The sequence below is a fragment of the Sminthopsis crassicaudata genome, chromosome X (assembly GCF_048593235.1).
Source record: "Sminthopsis crassicaudata isolate SCR6 chromosome X, ASM4859323v1, whole genome shotgun sequence".
NCBI lineage: Eukaryota > Metazoa > Chordata > Mammalia > Dasyuromorphia > Dasyuridae > Sminthopsis > Sminthopsis crassicaudata.
Genome location: NC_133623.1, coordinates 947365 through 958287, shown reverse-complemented (window position 1 = coordinate 958287; position 10923 = coordinate 947365). Strand labels below are relative to the sequence as shown.

General features: G+C 60.0%; 2 protein-coding genes across 7 annotated transcripts; one reads left to right on the top strand and one right to left on the bottom strand.

Annotated features, from left to right (window-relative positions):
• The first annotated feature begins 3012 nt into the window (after positions 1-3012).
• On the top strand, positions 3013-7909 carry RIBC1 (RIB43A domain with coiled-coils 1). Of its 6 annotated transcripts, XM_074278187.1 has the most exons (9): positions 3013-3641; positions 3846-3887; positions 4279-4347; positions 4975-5224; positions 5610-5691; positions 5777-6118; positions 6819-6937; positions 7279-7664; positions 7739-7909. In XM_074278187.1, exons 4-9 carry the CDS (start codon positions 5108-5110, stop codon positions 7818-7820), a joined length of 1128 nt encoding a protein of 375 aa, XP_074134288.1. In that variant the 5' UTR covers positions 3013-3641; positions 3846-3887; positions 4279-4347; positions 4975-5107; the 3' UTR covers positions 7821-7909. The 6 variants fall into 6 exon arrangements, with proteins under 6 accessions (XP_074134288.1, XP_074134289.1, XP_074134290.1 ...); XM_074278188.1 differs by having other exon boundaries at positions 3013-3887; positions 4997-5224; XM_074278189.1 differs by having other exon boundaries at positions 3014-3887; positions 5096-5224.
• Positions 7910-7938: 29 nt separating this feature from the next.
• Positions 7939-10221, bottom strand: HSD17B10 (hydroxysteroid 17-beta dehydrogenase 10). The gene is made up of 6 exons (XM_074278193.1): positions 10101-10221; positions 9562-9726; positions 9207-9371; positions 8907-9035; positions 8716-8824; positions 7939-8257 (listed from the first exon to the last, which is right to left on the bottom strand). Exons 1-6 carry the CDS (start codon positions 10131-10133, stop codon positions 8067-8069), a joined length of 792 nt encoding a protein of 263 aa, XP_074134294.1. The 5' UTR covers positions 10134-10221; the 3' UTR covers positions 7939-8066.
• Positions 10222-10923: the final 702 nt, after the last annotated feature.

Below are 10923 nucleotides of genomic sequence, written 5' to 3'. Positions count from 1 at the left end.
CCTAACACTGGCTAGGCTGCCAAACTGGTTCCCATGACAATGGCTTCCAAAGAACTTGGTAGAGAGGGATTTTTAACCCTGCAGGTGCCAGCCAAGAACGCCCCACATTTCATTCCCCCAATCCCCCCCACGGAAAGCAGTGGGCCTGGCTCCTGACCCCCAAGGCTCTCCACCCGGCAGGAGCCCTTAGGCCCACCTCACTTAGAGAACAAGGGGCCTCCCGCAGCAATCTAACATGACCCCAGCCTCATTCCTGCTGGGGTCCAGTTCAGAGTCTACCGACTCCAAAGCCCCAAGGAGACACTTTCAGGGTCTCCCGGTTCTCTGGCTCAATACCGGGCACCGGCAGGCAGGTCTGAAGGAATGAGAAAGGCTAGGCAGAGAGACGGCAAGTCCAAGTGGCCTCCGTGGCCCCAGCTGGCTGAGAGCCCAGAGAGTGGCCATGTGGGTCTTGTCCCTCCCTCAGGTTACAGGCCACTCAAGGAAGGTTCCTTGCCCGAAGGGCCCGGGGCCCGAGTGGCTCGGTGCAGCCGTGGACTGGGAGGAGACCCCCACCTGTCATCATCTCGCAATCTCCCCAGCCAACAGAGATGAGCGAGCAGTGGCCCCGTAGGGGCATTTGTTTTTCTTACAAGCAGCCACTGGGCCTCTCTCAGAAAACTGCAGGGCTAGTTATGTGTGACTACCCGCTGCCCCTCATCTTCGGACAGCAATGAACGAAACTGGCATGGGATTCATGCGAGAGAAAGCTTCCCAACTTTATTGTAGGATATACCCGGCCCTCAGGGAGGCCGGGGGCTCCTGCCACTCTGCACCAAGACAGGGACGCCTCCTCTCACTGCCTTAAAAGCCCCGATTCTCAGCCAGAGGCCTGAGGCCCTGACCTGCAGGCCCCAAGTGTGTTCGGGTGGCTCTGCTGTCCACACACAGGACTTGGGAGTCGAGCTAGGCCGGCATCTAGATCTCCCATGATGCCGAACATCGGCTCCTCGGTGACAGCACAGTCCCCTCGCTGGAAGAGCCGGTGATCCCCCCCCCCCCCCCCCCGACATAGGCCTTGGCAACACATCCATTGGACTCTCCTCGGACTGTCCACTGAACGTGCTTTGTCCAGAAGCTAGCTCTGGAGTGCCCTCAAGTGCCGGAGGCAGGGCTGACGATGAAGGGCACTGAAAGCCAAGGGGCAGAACCCTCAACTCCCGGGCAACCCCAGCTTAAGCCCTTCCCAGACTTGTGGACTTGGTCTCTGCTGGCCCGGCCCTGAGCGGTAGATGCCAGGCTGGCCCCCCCTGGGGCCAAGAACCAGGCCCAGACCTCTTCAGCTCCTTGGAAGCACCACTGAGCTGGCGCGGTGTCCCGTGCCCCCCTTACCACCTAATGTCTCCCAGAACTCGTCCCAAAGACTCTTCCTGTCAGAAGCTAAAATGTTTCTAACCCTAAATGTGAAGCATTCCTCTCCTGCCAAATTTCTGTGGTGCAGAGTCCCGCGAGCTCCGGGTCCGGCCAGTGGAGGGGGACGAGGAGCCCTGGCTTTCTGGTACCACCAAGGCAGCTGGGCCCCGGCCCTAGTCAATGAGTCAGTCTCAGTACCAGCTTCCCAGGCAGCCTCTTTGAAGAGGGTGGGATGACCCACGCTGCAGCTACATGCCAGGCCCACCTGTGTTCTCAAATGGAGGACGGAGGTCTGGGGAAGAGCCCTCTGACATGACCAGGGTACAGCTAGCGGAGGGGAATGTGGGGAGTTCCGAGGCAGGCCCGGTGAGACTTTTGGGATAAGGCAAGAAGGGACTTCAGCTCGGGTCTCTGACAACAGGACGAGCCCCTGAATCGTAGCCTGGCCTAGCCTGCCTCCTCTTGGCCAATGAACCCCAAGGGGGGGGGGCGGGGGCGGTGTCCCACAGTACACAAAGCACCGGGCCCGGATCCTGGGCAAGCCATTCCACTTCCTTTTAGGTCTTGGTTCCGGAGCTATTGACATGAGGGGCGGAGTGCCAGCAGCCACTCCCCGGGGTTATTGTGAGGATCAAACTCGAGGTGGGCTTCCCCCGCCCCCCCCCCCTGTGCCGCTCTTCTAACCACCTTCCACCGGCTATCCTCTCCTAGGGAGGGGGGACTACACCCCACCTGGCCGTCCTCCCCCCAGCCGTGCCAGGTTCCCATCACTGCGCTCCTCCGGCACATGGCAGGAAGGTTCCAACCAAGTAAGAGTGGAGTCCCGGGCAGCCCGCTGACTTCCCCAAGTCCCCCGTGAGACGCCCTCCCGCTCCTCTTTCAGCCGCCTCTCGTCCAACGCCAGGCTGCCGGGGGAGTCGGGGATCCCCAAATCTCAGGCGCTGGGCCTCCCGCCCAGGGGGGCTGGGCCGCCAAGGCTTCTGGGTTAGTTCCACCTTGCGCACTTTAAAGGTATCCACAGGCCTTTGTTTTGAGGGGGGCACCCAGCCCCCCCACTTTGTACAAGAGTAGCCACCCTTCAAACCCTAGCTGCGGGTCACTTCCCCACACCTTCAGTGTACGCAGCCGGCACATATTTAAGGCTCGTGTTTAGCCGTTGGGGTACGTGTGTATGTGTGCGTGTGCAAACGTATTCCATAAACAGACAGAGATGGGGGGGGGGGCACAGGAACGTTTAGCCATCAGTTTGTTCAAGCACTGGCTTTTCTAAGGAAGAAGATGCGCTGGCCAGGCTGGCTGGGGCTCCGGCGCCTCCGTGCCTCTCCTCCTCCTCCTCCTTCAGCAGCTCCGCTTCGGCCCGTCCGTGTTCCTCCGCCAGCTCCGCCCCCAGCCCGGGCACAGCCTCCGGAGACCGCCCCGGAGACCCCAAGCGGGGAGGAGGAACAGGCTGGGGGGGCACCCGACCGGGCCAAGTTCCTCCTTAGTTTCTGGAGAGGAAAAGGGCGGCCGGCCCGGTGGGAGAACACGCCCACCCCGTGCCCACCAACTCCTGCGGAGAGCCAGCCCCTGGCCTTCCCCTCCCCTCCCGGTCTCGGGGTACAGGGCTCGGAGTGCGCCCCCCCCCCCGTCGGAGGCTCCCCAATCCGCAGTCTCCCCTCAGCTAGGAGTCCTCCTCCCGACGGAGCAGGCGCGGGACTTCCGGCAGGGAGAGGTGTGGCCGGGAGGCGGAGCCCCTAGGGCGACTTCCGGCCGGCCCCGCCGCACGTCTTGAATCCGGGGGAGCGGGGCGCGCGACTCCGGCCCGGGGTCGACTCGTGCTGTGCCCCTACCTGAGCCGTTCGGGCCGGAGGGCCTCTGGAAGGGCCGGTGATCTGCCGAGCTTCGTGGGCTTTGGAGTTCTCGATTCGGCGCAGTGCTGGAGAACCCGCGGCACCGCGGGGCGGGGGGAGGGCGACGACACCTAGCAGCGCGGGCAAACACCGGGCCGGCGATCGCCAGCGCTAGCTAACCAGCGCCAGAGGAGTCGCGTACGTGCGCGCGCATTCGGGAAGGAATAGGCTAGTCCCCGGAACACGGGCTCCAGAACTTAGCGGTCGTTCTGCGCGTGCGCAAACGAGCAGGACGAAGACAAGGACTTTATTGGCACCGACTCAAGCCTTCTTGACGCTCCTGCGCCGGCGCGCGGTCCGGGGCGGAGATGGCCCAGCTCGCCTCCTCCCGTCCGTGGGAAGGCTCTGGGGAGACTCCAGGTTCTGTTCCCGAATCGGCTCCAAATGAACTGGGAAGAGAAACCGGGAAAAGCTTCTTTTCCCAATGGGGGGGGGGGAGGGGCAGGCTAGACCGGAAGGGGCGAGGGAGGGGCTCCCGGCTCCCACCGGAACTCACGCAAGAATCCCCCTCCCCTTTGTTCACTACCATGGCAACGGTGACGCCGTCTCACTATATAAGTGCAGGAGCAGACAACTCTCCAGAGTCGGAGCTAGCCCTCTCGGGAGGTGAGGACGTGGGGGGAGAGGGCTGGGGACTGACAAACGGCGGAAAGGGGGGGGACAAGAGTGAAGGGGAAGCTGGTCTGGGCGGGACATGAAAGGGGAAGGGAGGCGGCACCGAGAAAAAGGGAAGACCGTATGGACTGGACCTGGGGGGGGGGCAACTAGGTCCCCTTTCCCCCAAAAAACTGTAGCCCCCAGAAACGGGCCATCGCTTTCAGTACATCATGGGAGGCTAGACCTAAAGACCAACTTGCTGGGGGAGGGGAGGGAGGGCATGGAGAACTAGAGCCAGCATGGCAAAAGCAAAGCTCTAGTGGGGATGGGACCCCAAGGCCAGAGTTGGGCTGGGAGGTAGGATCCCAGTCCCAACTCTGCTCCCTGCTCTTTCAATCAGACATCGAGCCAAGAGTGGTTTCAGAATACTGGAGGACGTTCTGAGGCACGCACTGAGGAGCAAATTCAGGTAAGGGTCTCCCCCAGCCTCTCACTCCACCGAAACCGTCCTGGCCAGTACTAGCCCACTGAAGGCAGGGCCGTTTTTCTCAGGTCTCAGCTGCCTGCTGCCCATCCCGGTGGGCACCTCAGCTCATTTCTTCTAGAGTTCGGTCACTACTCAAGGGGGGGGGCTCCTCGGAGTCCATAGGCAGAGCCCCTGCCAGGCTCTTTTCTGGGCCTACTGCTCACTTTCCATGTCCTGGCTTCCTCTGGCTTTGGGATTCAGTCCTGCACTCCTAATGGCCACCCAAGTAATTGCCAACCACAGTCATCCCAAACCTTGCCATTCCAACCTCTTTCTTCAAAGCACAGTTGAGGGGCCCTGGGCCTAGCCCCCAGGATAAGAGAAAAGAGACAAAAAAAAAAAAAAAAAAAGCCTGCCCCGAGGCCACCTGGCCGGCACTGGGTCCAATGCTCTAGGCTGACCCACTGGGGAGAATTCCCAGGTGCCTCTCCTCATCCCCTCCTTAAACATCCTAGTTCTTGAAACGACTTGGTATTTCCTTACCAGTGTAAAAGTTATGGCCCCTGAAATACCAGTTTCTAGAAACAGCTGTTCCACCGGTGCCTATTAACTGTTTGTTGAATTGACTAGTAATCACAAGGGCTCCTTGCAGCTCCTCTGAATTGTAACAGCAGTCCTTCCAGCCGGAAGCTTGCGAAGGAGCTCCAGGAACAGCAGAAAACCCCCCCTAAGTGCTCCTTGTGTCTCTCAGTATCAAGGTAGGATGTTCAAAGTAGACATCCAATCTGAACAGAAGCAGGCTGTGGCCATTGAAGCCCGAAGAACCCGAGAAAAACAGAGGCAGAGCCGAATCTTTAATGTTCAGAACCAAGTGATTGGGGTGAGTTTCCCTAAGATGGCAGAACTGAATTCATCTCTGTGAGGAAGCAGGTCCAGGCCCAGGGCATCCCCCCCCCCAAGAGCAGTTTAGCATTTCCCCTTATTTTATAGACCTGGAAACAGGCTAGATTGAGTTGGCTGATGTCCCATAGGAAGGGGGGGCGGGCGGGCAACAAGAGCTGACTAAAAACTGGGCCTCCGATTTCGGGTGGCTCTTTGCCCTGCTGCTTCCTTTCCCTTTCTCCCCTTCTATCCAACGCCCAAAGCTGTTTCCCTGGAGGGAAGGAACTAACCTGGTCCACCCCACCCTGGCCCATCCAAATCCCAGCTAGCAATTCAAAGCGGCAGGGGGTTCTTGAGTGGAATTACTCCTTGATCTGTGGCAGGTGGACATGGAAGCCTTAAAAAACCAGGTGATGGAGCGAAGAAAGAGAGAAGATGCTGAGCGGGCTCGTGAGGAAGCTTTCAGTAAGAGCCCTGGGGGGGGGGTCTGCCCCCTAGGGTCCAAAGAGGAATCCAGTTCCCATGACTACCTGTAACCCTTCCCTTCCAGATGCTAACCGTGTCCAGTGTGACTTAATGGCCCAAATGCTGGAGAAGGAGGAAGCGCAGCGTGCCCGACAGGTAGCTCAACAAGTGCAGGCATTTCGTGAGAAGGAGCAGCAGCCCCACCACCGCCGAGAGTTTGACCTGTGTGACCCAGCCAGACTGCAGAGAAAGCCAATAAGAGTAGGCAGCCAGGACCCCTGCTGTGGACCCTCCAGCATGCAGTACTTTGCGGGGGAAGATCTGAACAGCACTACCCGCCGGCGTCTACAACAGGAACAATCCCGTCGTGATTTGGGCCGCCAGTGGGAGGAGCACCTCCAGGCCAGGAGGCAGGAGAAGTACTTGGGTGAGTGGGGCAATGGCGGCGGGACAGATGGGGAACACAGATGGAAAGGCTCTTTCCACCAGCCAGGGATGTGTGGTAGGAACAGATGCTCTGAGGACAGCCCAGATCTCAGCTCTGCCCTCCTGTAACCTTGGCAAGGCACTGCTGGAAGAGCCAGACGCCGTCCTAGCTCTTGGGGCCTTGTGTGCCGTCAGGCCAGCCCCTTTGCCGAGTTCGTTCAGCCGTTGCCATCATCCACTCATTGGCCCAAAATGCTCTGCCCGAGCACTCAAACCCAGAAACCTCTTAGCCGGGGGATTCTGGGCAAGTCACTTGTCTCAACTGCCCGAGCACTCAAACCCAGAAACCTCTTAGCCGGGGGATTCTGGGCAAGTCACTTGTCTCAACTGTAAAAATGGAGGACGGCACCTCCCCCCCCTCCCCTTGGTGTGCTAACTCTGTGGTGCTTGCTAGAGGTCTCCTAACTCGCTTGTTTTCTAACCTTCCTCTCTCCCAAGCCCCCACTGAGGTCCTGTTACAATCACAGCCCCCCCCCCCCACCTCTCTTCTGTTAACCTCCAAGTTAAAAAGTGGTCTTTTTCCTGCCATTATGATCGGTCACAAAATGGAAAGTAAAACAAACGGAAGAGATTGATAACCCTCCCCCTCCCCCCAGTTTGTGTTCACTGAGTCAGTTGCTCTGTCCCCTCCCTCCCTGCAGATATCTTGGAGGGCCAGAGGCAGATAGAGATGGATCTGCGTGCTGTTCATCTGGATGAGCTACAAGCTACCCACCGCAGAGTCAAGGACGTGGCCACGGCCAATTACAACAGGACTCAGGTACTCCATGGCTCCGACCACCCCCGTCACCAGGCGGGCCTGGCTATATGAATCCAAACTTTCAGAAATCCTGCTTGGGAACAGAAATTCCTGCCAGCCTGATGCCCCTCAGAATTGGCAGAAGGGCAGACCCCACCACAGGAGGGCTCCAGAATCGCAGGGAAAGGGTGCTCCCCTGGCTCTGAGGAGGGTTTGGGCAAAGACACCCATCCTGAGACCGTGGGCCTACTTAGGTCACTTTGGGGAGGCCCCTGCCCACTCTATGAGCCTGGGTGGGCAGCCCCCCTAGGGCCATGGTTAGGGGCTATCCCTAAGCCTGAACTTCCTGCCTTCCCCCCCAGGCCACAGAAATGGACATACAGCAGCAACTGGCCCGCCAGAGGGAGCAGGATGACAACCTCACTGAAATCTATAATCACCTGACCAGCGACATGTTGACTGAGAAGTGTCCTGCCTCCTTGAAATCACAAAAAGTGATCCAGAATCACTGGAAGGGCATGAGCTCTGAGCAAATAGCGGCCATCCAGAAGGAACAGGCAGGACAGCGCCTTGAAGCCCAACACCGGCGGAAGGCCGAGAAGCGCCAGGAAGCCGAGTGGGCCCGTCAGGAGCAGATGGCTGCTCAGGCGGCTTGCCAACTGGAACACGAGCAGCAGCTCCAAGCGCAGAAGCTGCGTCGGGACTTGGACGCCTACAACAAGGAGCTGGCTCAAGAGCAGCAGGCCAAGTGAGTGAGGACGGAGGAGGGTGGGGGAGGGCCCTGAGGGAGGGCCCGGAGCTGACCCAAGCTTTACATTTCAGAAAGGACTACCTGGACAAAGTGGTTTACACCAACGAACCCACATCCCAGTTCTACCTGCAGTTCAACACCAGCAGCCGCTGAGTTTGGGAGGCGCAGCCCTAGCATGTGGAACTTGGGCTAGGGCAGGAGAGCGGAATTCAGTGGAAAAATAAAGGGATTTGGGGGATCCACACTGTGTCACTAGCACAAGTTCCTTCTATCAGAGCAGAGGATAAAAGTCAACTTTATTTGGCACTAGAGGTTAAGGCATAGAAGGCAGGAAGGCCCCGGGGCCCCTGTTGCCAGAGGGGGGGCCAGTGCGGGAACCCAAACCCTAGGCCTCGGGCATTAAGGCTGCATGCGGATACCTCCATCCAGCCGGATGACCTCACCGTTGAGCAGGGGATTTTCCACCACGGCCTGCACGAGGTGGGCATACTCTGCTGGATCGCCCAGGCGGCTGGGGAAGGGCACCTGACGGGCGAGGAAGGAGCGGACTTTCTCAGGGAGTCCCAACAGGAGGGGTGTTTCAAACAGGCCTAGAAAGTAACGTGACCGAGTGTCCGCTGTGTGCCAAGCGCTTTACAGATAGGCCCTAGGTGGATCCCGCCTGGTAATCTGGGGAAGGAGGGTGGGTACTCTTCAAGACAGAAGGCTCTGTGGCTTGGCCAGTATCGGCCACCGTAACTCAGGCTGAGTTGCAACTTGGGGTCTGCCTGACCCTAGGCCCAACTTCAACCCTGGTGCAGCACTCTTAAGGCAAGTGGGGGTTTTGAACTTTTGGTCGAAGCCATTAGCCCTGTCCTGAGAGTTCTGACTTGGTAGTCAAGTTCCCTCCCCCGTCTTCGGTTTTCCCCTGACAAATGGGGGGGGGGGAAGGGTATTGGACCACCCGAAGACCCCTTTAGGGTACATTTCTTTTCTCAATTCTGAGAAGTTTTAAGTTGGCCTGCTCAAAGCTGGGGAGAGACGGAAGTTGGAGATACGGGAACCCTACCTGGAGCAATGGTGACCACCCGGATCCCCATGGGGGCCAGGTCCCGGGCCACAGGCAGAGTCATCCCCACAATGGCCCCTTTGGATGCAGAATATGCAACCTGTCCAACCTGGGAACAAAGAGTTCACTGAATCAGTTGCTCTGAACCGGGCCCCCAGGCTGGTGCGGGCAGAGGGGGGCCGTAGGCATACCTGGCCCTCGAAGGCAGCCACGCTGGCTGTGTTGATGATGACGCCCCGGTGGCCACCCTCGTCGGGCTCATTCTTCCCCATCTCCCCAGCGGCGAGGCGGATCACGTTGAAGGTGCCGATCAGGTTTACCTGGGGCAGAGGAAGCCAGTGCTGGTACCCTTGGGCTCAGTGGGCCTCAGCCTGCCCTTTGGTAGCGAAGTCATCTCAAGACTTCAAGTGGTTCAAACCAGGGGGGGCTGGTCCCACATGGGATCTATGGGCCCCAGGGTCCGGGGGGGAGGGCCGGCACACGTGACACACCTGGATCACCTTCTGAAAGGCCTCCAGGGAGTGTGCTTCCTTCTTCTTGAAGTTGTAAGTCTTGGAGGCCACAGCTACGCCAGCACAATTAACAGCAATGTCTATGCGGCCGAATTTCTCCCGGGCCAAGGTCAGGGCGCTCTGCACCTCTCCTTCGGAGGTTACCTTGGAGGAGGAGAGCAGGCACGGGCGGCTCGCCACCTAGGGTAGCAACTTGGCCCGTCGCCCTCCTCCCCAACCCCCGGAAAGTGGGGAAGGGCAGGCTCCACTTCGGTTCTCGGGGCAAGCCGGCCCTTTGGGACCGCTGTGCTCGCCCACCCTCCCCCCGGAAGTCAGGGAGTGGATGCGGACTTACGTCTGTGGGGGCGAAGGCGCAGGAAGGACCCAGCTCCTTTGCCAGCGCTTCGCCCGAGGAGTGGGGCAAGTCCACGATGATGGCCCGGGCCCCTTTCTTAACCAGTCTCCTGACCGTGGCCTGGCCCAGGCCCGACGCCCCGCCTGTCACCACACCAACCATGCCCTGTAGGAAGCAGTCAGAAGTGGAGGGGGGGAGGGGAAGAAAAGTAGCAAAGCTTCGGGGCCCCCCCCCCCCCCAGCCATTAGTCTATTAGTTCCCCTGGCTGGGAAGGTGGTAGGGGGAGGAAGAGGCGACGGCAGCTCCGTCCGCTCCGAGTCCACGGGACCGGAAAGGCTCCGCTCACCCAGAACCGCAGAGTTCCCAAATTACTGAGGGGGAAACGGGCTAAATTCAGCAAGGTCAAGCAATAAGGCCAATGGCGCGGCTTTGCGGCCGCGCGCCCCACGCCCACCAATGCTCAGGCCCGGGCCCCCTTAACCGGGGGGAATGCCCTCCTCTGCCCTACTAGCCCGGGGCACGAGGCGACCGGGGGCTACCTGCAGGTTGCGGATGCCTCGCGTGGCCGCCATGGCTCAACTGCAGGTCGCCCGCGCTCCCTGGCAAGACAACCAATGGGCTAAGGGAGGAACTGAACCTAAGATATAAGAGGAAGGGGCGGGGCCATATGAGCCACCGCTGATTGGTGGGAAAGAACTGAGCCGGAGAAATAGGGGAAGGGCCGGGCCACAGGAGCCACCGCTGATTGGTGGGGAAGAACTGAGCCGGAGAAATAGGGGAAGGGGCGGGCCACAGGAGCCACCGCTGATTGGTGGGGAAGAACTGAGCCGGAGAAATAGGGGAAGGGGCGGGCCACAGGAGCCACCGCTGATTGGTGGGAAAGAACTGAGCCGGAGAAATAGGGGAAGGGGCGGGCCACAGGAGTCACCGCTGATTGGTGGGGTAGAACTGAGCCGGAGAAATAGGGGAAGGGGCGGGCCACAGAAGCCACCGCTGATTGGCTCAGATCCACAAGGGGAGGGAGGGAGAGAGAAGGAACTGGCCCATTCCCCGACGCCCCGCTCCTCATCTAGGAAATTGCGGCAGCCAATGGGCGGGGAACAGCCCCCCCCCTCCCCCCCGGGAGCAGCCGCTGATAGTCCGGGATTTGGTGGAGGGGCGAGAAAGGGGAAGACGGAGACCTGTTCCAGCCGGCCTCTCCCTGCACGCGGAAGTAGCGAAGGCCACAGGGAGGGGGAGTCCCACCCAAGCCGCCGCTGATTGGTCCGCGTGGGCGGGGCTTCCGTGGCCCGACAGCCCCGGGGCAGAATGGAAGAAAAAAACGAGGAAAAACTCTGATTGGCCCGCTCTGCCCCTCCCCGT

Excerpts from the sequence above, each read along its gene's own strand:
- RIBC1 (XM_074278187.1), top strand. The coding sequence starts at position 5,108 with ATGTTCAAAGTAGACATCCAATCTGAACAGAAGCAGGCTGTGGCCATT. Across the intron at positions 5,225-5,609 it reads TTCAGAACCAAGTGATTGGG|GTGGACATGGAAGCCTTAAA; the intron begins GTGAGTTTCCCT and ends GATCTGTGGCAG. Across the intron at positions 7,665-7,738 it reads GCTCAAGAGCAGCAGGCCAA|AAAGGACTACCTGGACAAAG; the intron begins GTGAGTGAGGAC and ends TTTACATTTCAG.
- HSD17B10 (XM_074278193.1), bottom strand. The coding sequence starts at position 10,133 with ATGGCGGCCACGCGAGGCATCCGCAACCTGCAG. Across the intron at positions 9,727-10,100 it reads GAGGCATCCGCAACCTGCAG|GGCATGGTTGGTGTGGTGAC; the intron begins GTAGCCCCCGGT and ends TGCTTCCTACAG. Across the intron at positions 8,258-8,715 it reads GGTGGTCACCATTGCTCCAG|GCCTGTTTGAAACACCCCTC; the intron begins GTAGGGTTCCCG and ends GTTACTTTCTAG.